Source organism: Accipiter gentilis, chromosome 19, assembly GCF_929443795.1.
Source record: "Accipiter gentilis chromosome 19, bAccGen1.1, whole genome shotgun sequence".
Lineage (NCBI taxonomy): Eukaryota > Metazoa > Chordata > Aves > Accipitriformes > Accipitridae > Astur > Astur gentilis.
The window spans coordinates 26857138-26877076 of NC_064898.1; the positions used below are offsets into that span (position 1 = coordinate 26857138).

General features: G+C 39.2%; 1 protein-coding gene across 7 annotated transcripts in view; it reads right to left on the reverse strand.

The window, feature by feature from the left end:
* Nucleotides 1-19939, reverse strand: part of C2CD3 (C2 domain containing 3 centriole elongation regulator) — a 50646-nt gene that overhangs the window by 24712 nt on the left and 5995 nt on the right. For 6 of the 7 annotated variants that reach the window (XM_049822941.1, XM_049822940.1, XM_049822942.1 and 3 more), the window contains 15 exons: nucleotides 19210-19354; nucleotides 18650-18810; nucleotides 17172-17387; nucleotides 16593-16705; nucleotides 14593-14711; nucleotides 13488-13610; nucleotides 10930-11397; nucleotides 9830-9981; nucleotides 8410-8653; nucleotides 7661-7844; nucleotides 6669-6849; nucleotides 4863-5035; nucleotides 3818-3938; nucleotides 2339-2607; nucleotides 687-776 (listed from right to left, as the gene is read on the reverse strand). In XM_049822941.1, coding sequence (XP_049678898.1) covers nucleotides 687-776; nucleotides 2339-2607; nucleotides 3818-3938; nucleotides 4863-5035; nucleotides 6669-6849; nucleotides 7661-7844; nucleotides 8410-8653; nucleotides 9830-9981; nucleotides 10930-11397; nucleotides 13488-13610; nucleotides 14593-14711; nucleotides 16593-16705; nucleotides 17172-17387; nucleotides 18650-18810; nucleotides 19210-19354 — 2759 coding nt within the window. The remainder of the gene's footprint in view (nucleotides 1-686; nucleotides 777-2338; nucleotides 2608-3817; nucleotides 3939-4862; nucleotides 5036-6668; nucleotides 6850-7660; nucleotides 7845-8409; nucleotides 8654-9829; nucleotides 9982-10929; nucleotides 11398-13487; nucleotides 13611-14592; nucleotides 14712-16592; nucleotides 16706-17171; nucleotides 17388-18649; nucleotides 18811-19209; nucleotides 19355-19939) is intronic. The other variant, XM_049822939.1, reaches the window with a different exon arrangement.

A 19939-nucleotide genomic window follows, 5' to 3' on the forward strand; every position in this document is an offset into this window, starting at 1 on the left:
GCTTTCCATTTCACTAATGACACTTATTTTACAACAAAATTATATCTCCATATAAAATTAGGCATTCTCAGTTTTTTCCTCCTCTCTTCCCATTAAAAATAAACCCGAAATTTCATGTTGGAGAAAACGAGCACTATTCTGAGATTAAAGCAGAAATAACCAAGACGATAATGAAAACATTATTATTACAAGACATAATCATCACAAACTAAGACTACATAGAGGAGGTATTTTACATTTAGTTTAAGAAAAGTTAATCCAATTGCTTTCTAACTTATCTAAGCCTTTGTTTCCAGCTCTGACATCTGAAAAGCAATCATTGGTCCTCCACGAACACTACAACCCTTGGGTCTTCCCATCTTAAGGTAGAAAATAAACAGCACTGCATAAAATACCTAGGAGGTATGCTCATTTTAGCTGGGATGGAGTTAAATGTCTTCATAGTAGCTATAGAATATTAATTTAGCTACTATACATCCCACACCCTGAAAACAGATCTTCAAACAACAACCTTTATATGAGTTTTCTAATACAGGATTTTTAATGAAGATGTGCAATATCTGAAAGAACTTTGGTCTAAAAAAATGCCAAAACCACAAAAAATTCAAAATGGGAATAAAGACTGTTTTAAGAAATTACAATAGCACTTACTATTGTATGTCAGCAGCTTAACACTATTGTATTACCTGATCTTCTTCTCAGGAGGTCTCTGGTTGGAATTGTGACTGTCCCAAGAAGATAATCTCTTGATGTTCGAGCTGCCAATGTGTCAGTGGCTGGAAAAGAAATAATTTTGTAAATACACCAAATCAGAACACAAGATTTAGAAGTGATGTGAGACAGCATCTCCTTTGAAAGGAAGCTGTATTGCCTCAACAGCAAATAGCTCAGCTGTCATACTGAAAACGCTTTTAACCCATGAAAAAAGGACAAAAGCTAAAAAAATTGCCTGGGACGTATTAGGCCAAAATCCGTGAGAAACAGGGGTGTGAATAAAACCTGTCTGTGGGCATTGATTGCCAGTGCACATTCATGACAGGTGTCCTGGTTTCAGCTGGGATAGAGTTAACTGTCTTCCTAGTAGCTGGTACCGTGCTATGTTTTGAGTTCAGTATGCAAAGAACCTTGATAACACTGATGTTTTCAGTTGTTGCTCAGTAGTGTTTAGAGTATAGTCAAGGATTTTTCAGCTTCTCATGCCCAGCCAGGGCACAAGAAGTTGGCACAGGACACAGCCAGGACACCTGACCCAAACTGGCCAACGGTGTATTCCATACCATGGGAAGTCCCATCTAGTATAGGAACTGGGAAGTGGGGGGGCAGGGAATCGCCGCTCGGGGACTGGCTGGGTGTCGGTCAGCGGGTGGTGAGCAATTGCCCTGCGCATCATTGGTACGTTCTAATCCTTTTATTACTACTGTTGTCATTTTATTAGTGTTATCATTATCATTATTAGTTTCGTCTTTTCTGTTCTATTAAACTGTTCTTATCTCAACCCAGGAGTTTTACTTCCTTTTTTTCTCCGATTTTCTCCCTCATCCCACTGGATGGGGGGGAGTGAGTGAGCGGCTGCGTGGTGCTTAGTTGCTGGCTGGGGTTAAACCACGACAACAGGATACACGCTCAACCACCACTGAATTTGGAGAAACTTTTAGGGGGTATTTCCACAGATGAACATTAAGTAACCAGTGGGGAGCTAGTGGTCAGTTACCCCTAACAGCATGCCACTCCTGACTCTTCTTCCCCAGGAGTAAAAAACACTGTCATCCTTAGCTAGATTTTGGGTTTAAAATAATTCTACAACATGTTGTTACATTGCAAAACAATCCTGCTTATCTGCCACAGGATCATTGGAGGATTTTAAGGTATCATTTTTCTTAACTACCGTTACCTCTCACGAAGTGGAGGCAATAAGGCATGCACATACAAAGGCAGGCTGCTCCAAGAGTCAAGTGCTGTTACTGTTAATTGCATTATCTTTTTATTTAAGAGGTGATCTTAATCTCCTGGAGTCTTAGAAACCTCAACTCTTTGCACAAGGGGAACAGGATCTCCAAAAGCCTCTGAAGACAGTTTAGGTAATTACATCTATTAGCAACTGCACAGAGTAGTCCCCAGAAACATTCAAGGTCAGGTTGGACGTGGCTTTGAACAACCTGATCTAGTGGAAGATGGCCCTGCTCATCGCAGGAGGGTTGGGCTACATGATCTTTGTAACTCCCTTCCAACCCAAACTGTTCTATGATTCCATGAATAGTCTCTCTTCTAAACCAAAAATTAAGGGGACTGGATCATTCTGCAACAGCATTCAGCCATTATAATCACTTGTGCTCCTTACCTGACTTGGTGCTCTGATGGTAGATAGAGAAGACGATACTGGCAGACTGCAAGAGTTCCCCCAGACAAGTGGCTTCTCCACTACTTTTCCGAATGATGAGGTTACAAGGAAACTCTATGTGATCCTCGAACTCTGGGCAGAAAGTACAAGCCACAGCTCGTGTGCTGCGTCTCTCTGCCTCAGGTAGGAAGGAGAGGTGCACAGAGACGTAAGCATTAACTCCCACACCTGCATAGTACTGGACCGAAGGGTTCTTTTGTGCCACAGCTCTTCATTTAGTATGTAAAAAGAAAAGAAGAAAGAGAATTAATATAATGTACAAGAAATCTAGGAACTAATGCAATTAAAGGTTTCAAGTCTTTGTGATGAAAAGATGGGACAAAACAGTGAATGTTGTAAGTCAAAAAAGATGTGGGTTCTGGCTGCGCATTATTTTTCACCATTTTTTTTTCAACTGAACATACTAGGAACAGATATGAAATGGTGAGAGTAACTGTCACACGGTCCATCACTGGTGGCTGCACTTTTATTATTGTCAGGATCTGAGACCAAAGTGATTGAGAAAGTACTCAGCACCTTTAAAAACATCCCACACTGTAGAAAAAGTTGTAGGGTAACTTCCCAGAGAACCTGCTCTAGAAGGAAGCAAAAGATCAAGCCAAATTATTTTTACAGACTAGTACTGACAAGCAAAAGGAGGTGAAATTAACAGGTGGAATTATTTACAAGTAAAACAGACCCAGGTATTACTCAGGTCATACATCTGAAGGATGAGGAGTCTGAGCTCATTCCACTTTCTTTACTTCTCCAAGTACCATACGGTAGTGATCCTCATCTTACAGAATCTACTTGAATTAAGATGGATCAGGAGCTCAGCAATACTGAGAAAGGATCAGTGCACTGGTCTAGAATGGCAGGAGCCGTCCTCTTACGGAATGGACTCCATCTGTTTTAGCCCTTCCTTTCTTAATTCTTGAAAATCACATATTGGAACTAAGTTCAGGTGATACCATGAACTTAGGGCAGCGGCCTTCTGGTGAAAAGGAACATGTTTCATTTACTAGTTAGTTTATCAATGTTTCCACAGTGAAATTCAAGAAAACAAATCTCAGCTAGCTTTTAAATAGCATCAGTAACACCAATATCCAATGCCCAAATATGTACCATTTTATATCAGCCAATTTTTATATCAGCCTTTGGTGTAGAAAAATGTAGAAATGTAGAAAAACGTGTCCTTACAGTCTCAATCCCTCTGCAGAACAAATGCTACCACACTGTACTGCAGCTTAAAGGACAAAAATAACCACTGATGTTCTTTATAAAGTTATTTTCACTTCTGATCAGAACCCAGTTTGAATCTCTGTCTCTGCAGATGGAAAGTTGGCCAGTTACAATTTGTTCTAATCTAATGTCTCAGCCTGCTGCCTCCAGATAAAGCTATTTTAAGAGAAAAATCTTCCTTTTAGAATTAGGCTTTACCTAGCTGCTGCTTGCAAACCAGCTGCTCTGTGTATTTGTACAGAAAGAGAAACAGCTTGAGCAGTTATTCCTGCTGCTGTTTTCATGGATCGTTGGTATCTCACACTCACATCAAGCAAGCCTGGATTAAATAAAGAAACAAAGGAAAGAAATGGTCAGCTTTTTATACAGTTACATCCAATATAATCAATACTTAGTTATACCTCTTAATACAAAACTTACTCTATTCATGCAAAAAAATAATTCCATATGAAATCCATTGAGATTGACTGTGTAAGATGCTGTACTTCAGCCAGAAGTTACAGCCTGATACAGGAAGCACAGAAAGAAATAAAGGACTGCAACCTGACCTACCGGCAGTCAGATCAGATGGTCTTAATGGCTTCTTCTCATTGGCAAATTTATGGCACAGTAAAATAGGAGAGGCTGTTTAACCCAGCCGCGCCCTCATGTGAGCATTCATTGTAATACTTTTAAAATAGCCCACTGCAGTATTTCAACACATCTTTTTTATAGCACTGCAGTGACAAAATCTTCAGAGAGACAGATTTTCTGCTGCTGCACGTGGCAAACCTTCAAAATAATTGAAGCATACTGAACTCCCCCTCCAGACCCAGCTTTTTTTAAGGCCATTCTTTCCAAGAAACTGCCTCAGAGTTCCTTAGTGCCCTGCCCAGAGCTGATGTTTGTATCATTTGAAGGAACCACAGTGAACATAAAGATGTTTCTGCCCACACCATGTACCATAAACAGCCCTTCTTCAGATCTCCCATTCCTTACCTTACACAGGAAGCTTAACTACAGACTGTGGCTTATTGGCAACTAAGCAGTTCAATACACAGGGAGGGCTTTTTTAAACTTGTTAGCAGTTTGAGGGTTGCTCATGTTTAATCGCTGATTCTTCACTAGGTATGGTGACAGTGAAAGCTGGGAGGAAAAACTCTCATGGTTGGTATCAGATGCCAACACAAATATGCATTTTTATTTCCCTTGGCACAGATCTTCACTTTTACACATAAAGTGAAAACCCACAAGCCTTCCTTACCTGAAGACTGCAGATGAAATTCCACTGAGGAATCAGACCTGGGGACCAATGGAAGATTAAAAGTCTGTAACCCTATCTCTTCACGATGCTGCATAGTCACCATGGCACACAGCCGTGACAAAGGCAAGGTCCCTTTGGCAACCATTTGGTCTCTGACATTTGGGTAATAATACCTGGTAAAACACAAAGCAGCAGCATCAATCGTGCTGTTTTGATGATGACAAAATGATCATCATTTCTCTCACAACTGTACATAAGTCAACTTTGTGTGTCTTCAAACACTAGTTAAGTCTCCCAATAGCTAAGGGATAAACTCAAGTAAATGAATTTCCACAAAAAAAACCACCAGTAAGTGCTCAAGTAGATAATGCTACAAATGTTCTTTTGCATTAGTCCTAGCAAGTCAACTAGCAGAAACTCTACCAAAAAATTGGCATCCCAAAGAAAAACAAGAGAAGGATCTGGCACCAAATACTCTCTGCTCTCAATTTTCATTAATAGATAAAAATGCTACTTGCAGAACAGATTTGTGGCACCAGTTTGTGAGTGTAAAAAATGACTCGACTGCTTCTCACTGTGCTACTTGGCTTCAGACTCATCCTAAAGCAAGTTTTGGCACTCTATCTGATGAACAACAGGTAGATCAGGAGAAAGACATCCACTGGGTTTTCAGTAGTAGTAACTGAGTAACGTGGTAGTGCTATAGACTTGTGCTTTCCTTTCCATTTTGGGACAAATCCTGAACATTAATTTATTGTTTGAGTCTTGGGTAGAGCACTGCCTGACCAGTAGTCCCAGTATCTTGGAATATTATACCTGTTGGTTTCTACGTTTTCCCCATACACTTCCAGGAGTAATTCAGGATGCTGGCAGCATCATAGCAGGAACTCTGACTTGGAATCTGGCAGTCAGTATCTAATCTCCTTCCTAATTACAAAGATCTGTTGGTAAGCTTTTTCCATTTCAAATATTGCAAACTGGTAAGAGGATGTTTACAGAATTCTTAAAAGGCTTCCAGCTCAGTAATTTGCTCCTTTCACCCAGAACAGCCTAAATTTACCAGCCACTATCAGTGAGTGGTCAGGGCAAGATTAAACCAAAGTCTAGCTGTCCTCAGGAAACTGAGCTAAAGCCCATTTTTGAAATGCCAGGTACTAACAATTGGCCACTTCAACTGCTCTGGTCATTACCAACACTAATGTAAACACATCCAGCATGTAGTAATTCTCATGTGACTTCGCAAATTTTAAAATAGCTTGGTTTGCTTACTACAGAATGAACATATCATTATAATTACGCTTTTCTAAAGCTATCCGTCTTCATGGTCTCTGCTTTCCACTACTAGTAATTAGCTTCAGTTGCCAAAGAAACTACAATATGAACTTACAAACATTTTATAGTATTTTTCTTTTGTAATCAGTGACTTTTATTAGGGGAAAAAAAAAAACCCAAAATGAAATTATACTGCCAGGGTGCTATTAAGTAAAATTTAGATATGCCAAGCATTTAAAACCTACTTTTAGATCCCTATGCTGATGACAAAGTGGAAGAAAGCAAACTAAGAGCACACACTTTTTAAAGAAGTTGTAAGAAGAAAAGTGTAATTAGCACTCTTGGGGGGGAAAAAAAGCTCACATGTCTTAAATGCAATCTTAAATGCAGATATTAGTCACCAAATGTTGATGAGCTCACCATTTTTTCACTTACTATTAAATATCCATCCCCTAGCTAGAGATTTTTCAATACCAGATATGTCTCCATATGTGTTGCTGTGACATCTACAAAAAATAGGACGTTATTCTGTACCTGCACCAGACTTCAAACTGGATTCCTCCTCCAGCCGCTCCTGGTGCCATAAATGCACGGACCAGGAGCCTCTGGACTGGGACATCAGCAGGAACCAACAAAGAATGATGATGCTCATCATTAAAGATGGGATCGGGGACGCACAAAGTGGTTGCTGTGCGAAACGCCTTTAATTTGATGCCTACAAGTCAAGCAGAGTTGGTTAAAAATGGTTACATTTGGGGGTTTCAACCTTTTCCCGTTTGCAGTCCTTCAGGAGGCAGGACCCAGAGACAATAAGTTAAATCCTCCCACCAGGAGACTAGCTCTTCTGAGTTTCACTTTACAAATCTTTTACAAACAATTCACACAGTCCCATGAACCTGTGAGCCACAGGCTGAAAACTCCTGTTAAATGTGGCTGGAAGCTGACATAGTCCACAGAGCTGCTATGGAACAACGTTACAGACCATCATTTTTCAGAGGAAATGGATATTAATGATTCAAAGCACTCAAAGACAACATTAAGTCCTTTTCTACAATTGCAATTATTTAAATACTCCTTTATAATCCCAATGATTTAAAACATGCAAGACTTCTCTTGGTGTATCCATGAAAATGAGCATCTTGAAAGGCTTGTGTATGTAAAACCTTTGTTGAATTTAACTGTATACAATCTTAGTATTCCCTGCGACTCTGTTCTTGCATCTTTGCAGGATCAGTTGGTGAAATCTTATAAGATCTTTAACAAAAAGGCACCAAGTGAAGAGATTCAGAACTAGGTATCCTTTTTTGCTGGGAACTTTGCCATCTGCCTCAGTCAAAGCAGGCTTTTAATTTACTGAGACAGACCAAGTACAGTTGTATGCAGATCTTCTGAGGAAAGCAAGCACCGCCTGCATTATGGAAGCTCAGAGAAATACAAACCCTCTTACTTAAGCGGAGAGAACATTACTAAACAGTATTAAACTAAAGCAATGCTCTAAATAAGGATGTATCATAAAACAAACTTACCATCTTCATGCAATTCAGTTCCTTCCAATGCACCACAACCAGACTCTTGAACTGGGAAATAGTACTGTACATAGCAGTCAGCCTCTCCCCAGACAGTGGACTGTAAGGGAGTGAGCCCTTTCATACTCTCCACATGGATCTCAAACACATGTTCCATCAGGCCTTCCCCTTCTTGGTCTAACTGCTAATAAAACAAAGGAAATCCATGTGGAAAGGATGACTCGTTAGGAAACAGCATACAAGAGGACTGGGAACATAAGATTCTAAGAAGCCTGAGATGGGGCAGAACCACTGTCTGCCATTTTCCTCCTAAAGTTCACAGAAACATCAAAAGCCTGATAGCAATTTTTTTTTTCTTTCTGCAAAAGCCAAAAAAACACAGCACATAAAAAGCATGAAGGTTCCTACATATCCAATGCAGAAGGTAGTGGCAAAACCTGTATGGTACAGAATAAGGCTGTGAGAATTAAGATTTTTCTCCAATTTCGTTTTTTTTTTTTTACTGCACTTGTCATGTAGATAAAAGCAATGGATATGCAGGGCAGTAAAAAGGGCAATAATGTCAGACTGGTGAGGGAAAGTGGGTAAGAAAAAAGTAAAAGCAATATAATTCTGCAAAGAACGTGATCGTTTATAACAAAATTGGCTACACCATCAAAAGAGATTGGGGATCACTGGTCTGTTAATGAATGCACTGGTAAAATCCTTTTCACGTGTCCCTAACAGCAAGGGAATTTACTGAACAATACCATTGTGGGCTTTGTAGGAGGAGGGTCCAGAGAGTGGGACGGGCGCTGTGTGACAGGAGGTACCATTCCTTCTTCATTTTTTAGCCTTTGCAGTGCCACTATTTGATCAGCTGACCCCATCGCCAGAATGACCCTCAGGCTTCCACTTCTACTGCCAGTAAAAACATCTATCACAGGCATATAGCTGTCCACAGCAATCACTGGATACTGAGCCTGAAGAAGCAGGTGGTAAATCTTTGGATCTCTAGAACAGATTAAAACAAAAAAAAAAAAAACAAAAAAAGACCCAACATCTGAATATGAACATGATCACACAAAGCTCATTTTAGATGGGACTTTCAATGCAGTTAGAAACCAATCTATCTCCATTCCTCAAAAATCCATCTTAATTACATTAGTCTTCACAAAGCACAGATCTGTGAGCTATTTTCAGCAACAAGAGAGCACAGCTCTCCAAAACCTAATGTGGCCTTAGCTATAAGCCAGCCTAGAAATCTGTGAGCAAGGTGATGAACTACAACAAGACTCCCATTAATATACTGTAGCCATATGATATTTTTACGAGGCAGTTATACACCTTTGGGAATTGACTTGGGCAGGAAGAAAAGAAGGAACAAGGACAGTCTCCAAGAGAAATGTAAAAACCTCTAATAATACACAGAAGATACACACAAGTAAACTACAGTGGATTACTGAAAAAATATCCAAATGACATACTAATAATCAACAGTAGTGGCCAGTCGGTTCCAGCACCATCTGATTTCCACCTATCACTAGTCTGACCAAAATAAAAGGAATTAATCCTTCCCATTAGAAAGAATCTCTTCTGTCCAGTATTTCCATCAATTTAAATTGCTTTAAGCAGGTGTTTTATTGAACAAGAAGCCAAAACGCTGAACCAAAAAGAAAAAGAGGTCTGGAGAGACTCATCAGCTAAGACAATTAAAACATGAACTATTTAGCGACCTTTTAGATACCACAAGCATTATCATGTGCTGTGCAAACCAACAGCATCCCTAGCAATGAGATCTATGCAGAGCATAATCACTCCATCAGTCGTAACCTTGGAATATCACCAGTGGGAAACCACACTTACTTTTCCCATGCAGTTACTTTGATCTCTTACAGTTTTACTCTTTCACAGGACCACAAGTTAACCTGGCTCCAAGCCTGATGCAGTGCAGTGTCTTTATTTTTCACAGTGTACTTGTATTTCTGTATGAGGACAGTGTAACTTACTTATATACTGCTCAGTGTAGGAAAGTGCCAGAGGAAGCTTGGCAGGACAAAAATGCCCGTTGCTATAAAGTATAATTATGAACCCTTCCACACAAACCATAGACACCATCCTTCCCTTCTTTCTCTGAGCATCAGTTAGGATATTTCGCAACCCAATAAAATATGGAACAAAGATGTTTACTTGAATGAGATGTAAAATTGATGCAGAGGAAGTTTCACTAATCCTAGCAGTCTGTCACAGCCAGGACTTCCCATCTTGTTCCATGCTTCAATAATCATGACATTGTTCTTCAGCCGCTCCAGGTGTTTGGAAGTCAATGAAAAAGGCATCACCTGAAAGAGTTTAACGCAGAACTAGTACACAGAATACACTGGAAGCTATTGCAAAGTACAGAGCATTCTGGTAATGCTACATTATTCCAGTCTATAGAACTGTGCTCTTTAGATATGAAAATTAAAAATTAAATGTATACTTGCCTAACAAGTTTCAGAAAACTTGGAAGCTTGGAAAAGAGCTAGCCAGGAAAGTAAATGCAATTTAGATAAATTTTAACATAAGTTCATATCCTATCTTGAAAAACATTGCTTTTATCTTTAAACACCTGTTTACTAAACAACAGATAAATAATTTCAGACAACTGTTTCAGATGTCTTTTGCCATGCTTTTACATTTCACTCTTTCAGCTAAAGAGTAAAGAGTCTCACAAATCACTAGGTGTTTTTAAAAATAAAACAACTGCATTTGAACATCCTGACATTTCCAAAGGAAAATGTCCATAATAAAATTACAAACTCATAACATTATTAAATGCTTGAAATTCTGCTGTTTGCCTGGGGAAGGCTCTGGCCCATATAAGGACAGTAACCCACACTTCTGTGCTCATATAGCCATTGAGAAGAAAAAGAACACCAAGCAATGGAACAAAAAAAAAATAAATCTACATCTACATACTAGGATGCCATGAAGATGCCATTAACAATGTGTTTTCTTGCCAAAATGGAATAAAGGAGAAATCAACTTTTTTTTCAGTTTTGACCTACACTTTTCTGACTATTTTTCTTTTGTACTTCAAAAGTCCCATTTATTATTTGGATGATTCAAGGAACTGCTTTTCAAACTGTGCAATGCAGCCAAAACAATACTGAAAGTACCTTTAATATACTGAACAGGGCCAAGAAGAGAAGTTCCTACATATATAAAAGTAACTTAGCTTTGAAATATGTTTGTCAGTGTGGAATAGCACATTTCAATCAGTGTTAAATGGAAGACATGTGACTTGCCTGAGAAAAATTAAAGGCAGGTTGTGTTGTGCCCCATACAACAGCAGATCTTGTTGCCTCCTCAGAGCTGAGGAGCTTGCAGTTTAAATACACATTACAAGAACTGTGGAGTCCATAGTCTTCAGCAACAAAATCCTTTCCATCAGGCACCATCAACAGCACATGCAGTAACAACCCATCCTCTTCAGATGCAGTTATTTGTGTCATCAGATTACGGGCTACAGAGGTTGGTACAGCCTGCGATGGCTGCATGACGTTTATGCCGGCTGCTCCTGTCTTCTGTGAGTCCTCACAGTTGTTAAGTTTCAAGCAGCGAGGGCTTTCTGCATTTGTACTCTTCCTGTTGGGCTCCTGGAATTCCAGACGCGGACTTATTACAGCATGAGCTGGGACCTGCTGCACAGCCATAGTTGACCTGGCAGCAGTGCAGGTGAAGTCTTTGTTGTCAGCTGCAAGCTCTAAGGATACCTGCATTGTGCAAGGCAAAGCGAGGTGATCAGAAGACAAACTCAGGAAAATGCATGGCATATTTTGTTCAAGAACTGTGTTAGATCATTACCCAGGAGGCTTACCTTTAGACACATGCTGGTTACAAGCTACAACTGTCACTGCAAAATAAACTACATGCAGTTTTATCAAATAAAGCATTAACTCATGTACAAAAGCATACAATTACAGCCGAATAAAGGAAATAATTAAAACCAATCACAAAGCTGACCAAAAAACGAACACCTACCTAGCCAAGGTGAAAAGTACTGTGACAAAGTATCATAACTATCATTTGTTCCACTTTGCTACAGCACTTGCTGCTTGCAAAAAATTATTAAAAAGAAGGGTTTCTCTCAAAATGTTTTCTTTCACTGCTCTTTCGCTTTTACATTCCCTGCTGATTTTAGCTGCCCCTAACTCCTCTCCCTTCTGTGGGCTCCTTTTTCTCTCCAACAGTCTACATATTCCACTGCATTTGTCGTCTTCTTTTTCTGAGGTTGGGTTTTTTGGCTTTTGTTTTATTTTTTAACACCCTGTCCTACATTTGAATTGCCTCTTCATGTTGTCAAGATTTGCAAACGAAATAGTTAGATTGGTATGAATGAAAATACGTGTGTGAAAGCAATGAAAGAAACATGAGAACAAAGGTTAAAGGAATTGCAAGTGTTAATTTGCAAGTGTTAATTGCTAGAGCATTGTAGATCTGCTGGATTCATTCACATGACAAGACAGGGAAGTGGAGGAACAAACTGAAGCCCAGAACATAAGGTAACAGGATAAAGAAAAGGACTGGAGCCATAAAATGCCCAAATAAGGAAAACAAAATAATCAGACTCAAGAATTTTGCCTATAACTTAGGAGGGATGAGACAAGATATTGTGGCAAAAGATCCCAAACAGTATCTACTCCTAAAGTGTATAAAGAATACGTCCAAAGATGAGGAGTTCAAGGCCATCTGTCAGAAAGAACCCAAGAAATGCGAAGTGGACTCAATAGCTGACATCCCTTACCCTCCATGCCCTGGCCTGAATAGCTGGACATACATGTATTTCCAACAGGCAGGTATTACACTGAGCAAGTGAAACCTAAGAGACAGGGTGACCAAAATCAGTTTCCTTTAAGTATTAGCTTCCCCTTCCATAAGTTCTGGCATGGAACTTTGGTTCATTAATTCACCACACCACCTCCTTCCGCTTTTCTCCTCTGACACCCTGTTCCACTCCATTCTCTCCTCCACAACACACCATTCCTCCTCCTGCCTTCAATTAACTCCTCTCACACCTAACCTCTACATTTTATGATTCACCCTTCTGTGGCTCCTCTACTGGCAGCTCTGCTGAATGGCTCCCCTGAAAGAAGTTTCACAGCCCCTATGACAGAAAACATTGTTCAACCCATGAATTCCAAAGTGACAGAAGCAGTCCATGATCATGTTCTCTGGGAATAATTTAGGAGCTCTGAATGTAAAATACCTAAATACTCTCTTAAACCTTCACTTGCTAATCTAGAGAGCTGTTTATCTTCAGAACTGGCATATCTCTCAACTGTGCTACGCAGAACTGTTAATTCTTCTCAATCAGAAGTTGAGCATTAGTAGAAACTTTGGCTGGAGAAGCTAACTCCTTAAGTGACAAGGTGGTACCAATGACAGGGAGCATAAGGCCTCTGTGGCAGGAGAGACCTCAGCTCATGTCACGTGTGGAGCAGGAGCCAAAGCTCCCAGCCTGGAACGTGTGCCACTCAAAATCTGCCTGTAGAATGGTTTCTGTATCCAAGCCCTAGCTTCTTGACCCTCATTTTACCCTGCAGCCAGAGGAACATCACACAGCAACATCCTTAGACATGCAGGACATATATTCAAAATATTTCTCCAAAACCCAAAGGAAAAAAAGGGTTCATGTTATCTTGTATTGGTCTTACAAACGTTCCTATCTGACACCTGGCAAATTAAAACAATGAAAGAAAAGAAAGAGGAGGAAAAATTTAAAAAACAGATAATATGCAGCCAAAATTCCAAAATTAGTAACAGCACGTCATGTAACTAAAACTCCATACGGTAAAACACATACCTTTAGTGGTCCAACTTGTGTCTGATCCCTCTCTTTTTCCACAGGTATTTCACAGCTGACAGCGAGCAACTCAGACTGGATAACCTTGCGTAACTGAAGTGCTGCCGAGCCAACGGCCACTGGCTGAGGGCAGAAAAAGAATCAATTTTGCAAGATTTCTGTCAAGTTTAAAGAACTAAGGGCGTAATATGAAACAAATGGGAAGCCATGGTCAGCCACTCCTCAGTCCTATGCCACTAGTTTTACCAATAGAGATTTGTAGGAAAGTTTCCCTTAGTTCCAGTTTCAAGTATCACTAGGACACAATAAGGAAAATTCTCCCAGTACCTACAGAAAACAGTTCCAGGATAATGCAAAAATGACCAGTACAAATCCTAGTAACTGAGCAAAATTTCCATACTTTAAGATGCAATTTATTCACCCTGTAAACGAAAAGCTCCCATTAGAACAGATGGGCAGATATCCTTGGTGATGATTAAAACAAAACATAAGCTGAGTTAACACCTCTCACTGACTTCATCACATGCAGATGATTATGCAAATATTTTTACCCAGACGAAAGATACTTTTTTTTCCTCTCCAAATGCACAAGTTACACCACCTTCTCACACCTCATATTACCCCCTTTACCCTAGGCAGAGTAATGATACCAACTGCATCCACGTTAACTCGTTCTACATTGCTAAACGAGCCGTGTTCTCGCTGAAGACTAATGCTTGTAATTGATCCAACAGCTTGTGATTGCTTCAACAGCAAGAGATAGTTTTAAAGATGAGGGAAGGACAATTTCTTTTGCCTGTCAGTCTCAAAGCCAGAAAACCATTTAGCTGGGCAACAAGACTGAACAGCAATTAGTTCAACATCTAGTATTTGCACATAATGTCATTTCCCTTCATAGTATCTGGCAATGGTCGATTAAGAAGTGGCTCAGTCAAGCCACATTACTTTGTTTTACCTCTGATGGCTGAGATGGCAGCAACTGCAATAAAGCATTGCAGAAGACTTAGAAGCCACTGTTGTCTGCATAAGTATTTGGAAGAAACAGAAATGCAAAGAATTTCTTTGCTTTTCAATACACAAAGTATAAACAACTTTTAATAAGTACCTTTTTCTGTGTGCTTTTTCTCATGTAGATTTTAAAAGCAAGGTCAGAGCTCCACCAGTGCTCTATCATTGTTCCACCAAAACGGACAGGGAACACAAACCGCTGCTGAAATTTCACAGCTGCAAGGAAGACAGAGACTTGTGAGCTCTTAACTGGATTCAGATCTAACCTGTCTTTTGAGCTTGATCAGGAACAGAGAAATCTTCAGTCTCTGCAGAGAACATGCAGGGTGAGTAGAGACACATGCAGTTCAGAAGGTATGAGGGGAAAGTGATGGCACTTCTGAGAAGGATGGACAGACAGAGAGCATTTGCACATCTGCCAGAATCAGAGATCAAGCAAGGCTGGGAGCTGAAGGGGGAAAGTCTGTCGCTGGAACCCTCAACAAGAATCTCTCGAGGTTTCAATCTATTAAATTATGTTACAAGTCTGTGGGTAACTTACTACTTTTTTTTTTTGTTATTCACAGGAGCAACAAATATTCAAAATTAACTGACTATAAATAAACTTTCCTGTGGAGATTCCTCTGTTGCACACACAATTGCTTAATTTTGCATTACTTATTAACACCAAGCCCAAAGTAAACCATTCTTCATTTTCCAAGGCCAAAAAATAGCAGGAGGGCAGCACAACAAAAAGAGTACTTTAAGAGCGTCTAAAGGCTGCAGTTGATACCAAGTCTCTGTCATCCTAGCATGCAATGAGACTTTCCCTTCTTCAGTGGCAGAACCCTGTCTCATGTTAAGCAAAATATTTCAAGACATATCTTGAGAGAGTCAAAGCTCAACTGCAAGAATAATTGCAGGTTCTGGAGAAAAGTAATATCTGCAAGAAAAGACTGAATGAATTGGCATTTAGTCTAGAAAAGAGAAGAACAAGAAGTACAAGAACAGTATTGAAATAGTATGCTTTCTTTGCTCACAATGGATAAAGGAAGTATTCTTGTGATGACAAAAACTCAGGTTAGACATACGGAAGCTTTTCTAACAGGAAGCGCAGCACTTCTACAACTTGCCTGGGACGGCTATGGAATTTTTCCCATTGGGCATCTTTAATAAATGAAACAGCTCTCAGGAAAGGTAATAGTACAGTGGATTGACTTGATGGCTTCCTCAAATTGTTTTCAGCCCTACCTCTTTTTCTAGGTTCTAAAGAGCTGGAATCTAACCACACAAGACAACGTGCAGGAAGCTGTATTATTTTTGTATTACAAAGAGCTAAGGTTCAGAAGAATTAGATGTTTTGGCTGGACACAAATGGAGAATGTACAAGAGAACTGAGAATTACCCCCAGATCTCTCTCTCAAGTGCTACCCAGAAAGATGCAAAGCCAATGAATGACCATATGGGAGAGGCATTTGAAAGTGACCCTGGCATTCCAGTTTCTGGGAAGACTGGGCAGAGAGGATCTTGCTCATACAGCATTCTCTGCTCACTGAGGAGAGAAACATTAACATCAATTGTGCTCAGGGATACAAACACTGGTGGCTCTCAATAAAGAGATTAATGTCTATTGATTTGAGCACAGGACTCAAGATCTCTTGGATCCAGCAGAGTCTCTGAGCTCTTGCAGATATTACATGACATACTTCAACATCTGGAAAAATTATTTATTTGAGATGTACGTATCTCTGATATTTCTAGAAGTACTTCATCATCCTCATACTATTGCAGAAAGGATATTGGGTTTATGCTGAAATGACGGAATGGGCTTACTGACCTGCTATTATGTCCCTAGGAAAAGAAATTTGAAAATCTCAACATCAATACTTCTTGGAAGCCCCCCCAAAAAAAAAAAAAAAAAAAAATCTCTTGGCTTCCTTCTCCCTGAGAGGACCATTCCACTACCTGCAGCGAAGCAACTCTGTTGGCAAAGGTGCCACTAATCATACTGTATTTTTCAGGCAGCAAAGAAAATACATAGAAAATGCTATTAAATAATTTCTAAGAGATGAAGGAGTCAACAATACTAAATACAAGGGGGGAAAATAATGCTCTTACCATCATCTCTGATTTTACTTGAAGCTATTCGAATTACTTCTGTTTTTATGGAGACCTGTCTTTTTTCATCCTTGGAGGCTCCCACAGGAAAGTGGTACTCAACAAAGAAGGTACTATGAATGAAAAAGTGAATGGATGATCACAATCCATCAAAAATCTAATGTACATAATGAAACTGAACATAGCAGGCAAGTTTCATATCCACAATTTATTGTTACTCTATTTTTTTAGAATAATTGAACTACCTATTTTATGAATTCCTTCAACAGATTACATATATGTCAGATTCTCCTCCAACAAAACCCCCTTTTGTTTCCAATGTACTGCCATGCACAGTGCACATTTGTAACTCCCCAAAATCCCAGAAAAAGCACTGCCTGAAGTGAGCCCACATCAGGATAAATTATTCACATCTCTAACTTTCAGAAGTCTATGGTATACAATTTCCTGAGAGGAGCAGAGAAATAGGAAGACCTCAGAAGCCTGGAGAGCTTAGGTAAGCTGGACTACACAACGGACCTCAGAGAAAGCTACCTTGAAGACACAAGTAACAAGCTGGTGAGAAACAATCCCCCTTACCACTTATTAACTGATGCAGGCCTTGGAGGCTTCCCCATGAAACCTTTCTTTCTTGGTGTAATCTGGATGCTCTCAAGAGGGATTTTCAAGCTTTCAATGATGACTCTGGCTAGGTGTATTCGCTCCAGCACTGCCAACCTGTCTGCACTGAAGGATGTGACATGAGCTTCTTCTGTGTGATCTTCTGGAGGAACCAGTGGCCTAATAGGAGAGTGGCTGAAGAGATAAAACAGAATCAGGACTACACAAACATTCTTAACACAACCACATGAAGGGAAAATTGTAGCTTGGTGGGATATTATTTAAAAACTGCTCATGGTTCATTAAAATGCACATTTTTAATGTATTTTTTACAACAAATTTGGTGGTCTCCGTAACAGAAATCTTGTAATATACAATATCTAGGGAACATAATTGTGGAGAAAAAAAAAAAAAAGCAACGGTGTTTCACATTGTTGGAGTTTTGAAAAAAGCTTATGCAGTCTAACTCTTCAAAAGGAAAAGCCTCATTCAATGTCATAAACAAAAAAAGGGAGAAGATACAGTTATACACATGGACAAGTCACTGCTGCAGAGGAACAGCAGCAGGATTTTTGTCATAATTTAAAACCTCACTTGCACTTTATTTGTAAGACTTGACTTGTAAAGGGTTTTGTGTTGGTACCTCTGGAGATATGAATTTTATCTGAATGTAAAAATAGCAGTATTTGTAAGAAAAGTTTCAGAAATAATTGTTTAAAGGTGAATTAGAAAAAAAGAAGTCATAAAAACTTAATGCTAACTGGTATTGTACAAGTAAAGCTTGATAACTGGCTTTTTAGGGACACTGTTTTATTGGTTCTGTCATGGAAAAAAGGGAATACAGTTTAGATCAGGTCAGAAGAGAAGTTTATTTACTACAGCTATAGGAGAGAACACAAATCAGCAGAGAAACAGACTCTGCTGATGTGAACTCTGTCCCTGTAAAGCAGATACAAATTTTATACACATAGAGACATTGTGCAAAGACAGATAATAGGATGTGAGTTATTTCATATCTGTTACATACACAAGGCCACAGAACTGCACAAAGCTTGTCTGGAGTCTGCTTTTTTCAGTACAGGGACTAATTTAGCATGAAGATTACACAGACATTATTGTTTCAGGAGACAGGGCGAGAGTTCAGTTGAGAGGCCCACTCAGGTTTTAGCAATTCTGCTTCCACAGTTCAAAACATTATTACTAGGCTTATTGCATTTTTGGCAAACTTGTGATTTTAACTAATTGCATCTCAACAGTTTCTTTAACAACATATAGCAATGCCTGGGTGATGCTGATGGCTTATCTTTTCCAGCAATGCTATGAAAATTCCCCACCAAAATGGTTATTCAGTGAATTGTGTGATAATAATGGAGCACGATCACATAGTGTGATTCTTGCTAATACTAACTCACAATGAACAAGAAGCTGCAAAACAAGTCACTAATGTAACTATTTACCTCGGTTTAGTTTCTGTCACCTTCTGACCCTCATCAAAGGCATTAGAATCCTTCTGTGGATTCATTGGATCAGCTTTCTTGAGAGTTTCTGTCTTGGTTACTTTTTTGGAGGAGTTAACATCATCATCACTGAGGAAATCACTTAAACTGGAATCAGATTTCTGAAACAGAAATAATGCACATAAAATAAAAAGTTAACTACTGTTGTCAAGAAAGATACATAACGGTCATAATACATAAAGAAAAAACAACTTGCTGATTGCATAATTCAAAACAATTAAAATTGTATCAAAATTTTTTAGAGGTTTAAAAAAAAAGTTTTCATGGACCGCCTCAATCCTAGCAATTTCCAAACTCACTGCTTGACTTTGTAGTCTTAATAGTATTCTTTTAATAATATTAATTTTAAACAATGTTCTCACAAGCTTCTGTATGATACTTAATGCTTATTAAGCCTTACTAATACTGAAATCTGTAGCCTTTATTTTTTGACACAGACTTCTGATTTTCTTCACCTTATGGGCTACATATTAAGCACCTTCTTTTTGATCTCCACTTACAGGAGCTGTGTAAAAAAGACTCTCTAGCAGACTCTGGTCATAATGCGGATCATTGAGTTCACTGTCATACACCTCACTCCCAAGAGAGAGAGAATCCAAAATGGAACCTGACCGATCCCAGAAATGCACAGGAGATAAATCAGCACTGTGGACACAAAAGAAAGAAACATAACTTAGTGTTGCAAGTTCTGCAGTCGATGTCTTATGAATTCTGACAATACTGTCTATTCTATACTGGATTTGTGCTATATAGGCTCCAGATACAGCCAAACTGTGCTTACATAGCACTGTACCCAACCTAATACAAGTCTGTGACCTGATGGGTTATCTTGTGATAACATCTCTGGACCCAATGTGAAAAAAGTGTGTGTGAATATATATCCATAGAACTGCAGAACAGCTGAGGTTGGAAGGGACCTCTGGACATCATCTAGTCCAACCCCTGCTCAAAGGCAGAGGATGCAAATAAGAAAACTGTCCAGTCGGATTTTGAGTATCTCCAAAGCTGGAGATTCCACAACCTCTTTGGGCAACCCGTTCCAGGTGTTGAAGACTTTCATCGTAAAATATATCTATTAATATCTACCTATAATTTTTATCCATAAGTACTTTATAACTTTTGTAATGCTTTAAGATACCACTAATACTTAAGGACAGTTTACTTTAATAAAAAATAAATACAAGCTATATCTGAGTAGGTAAATACAAGTATCTTTAGAACATCATTGGA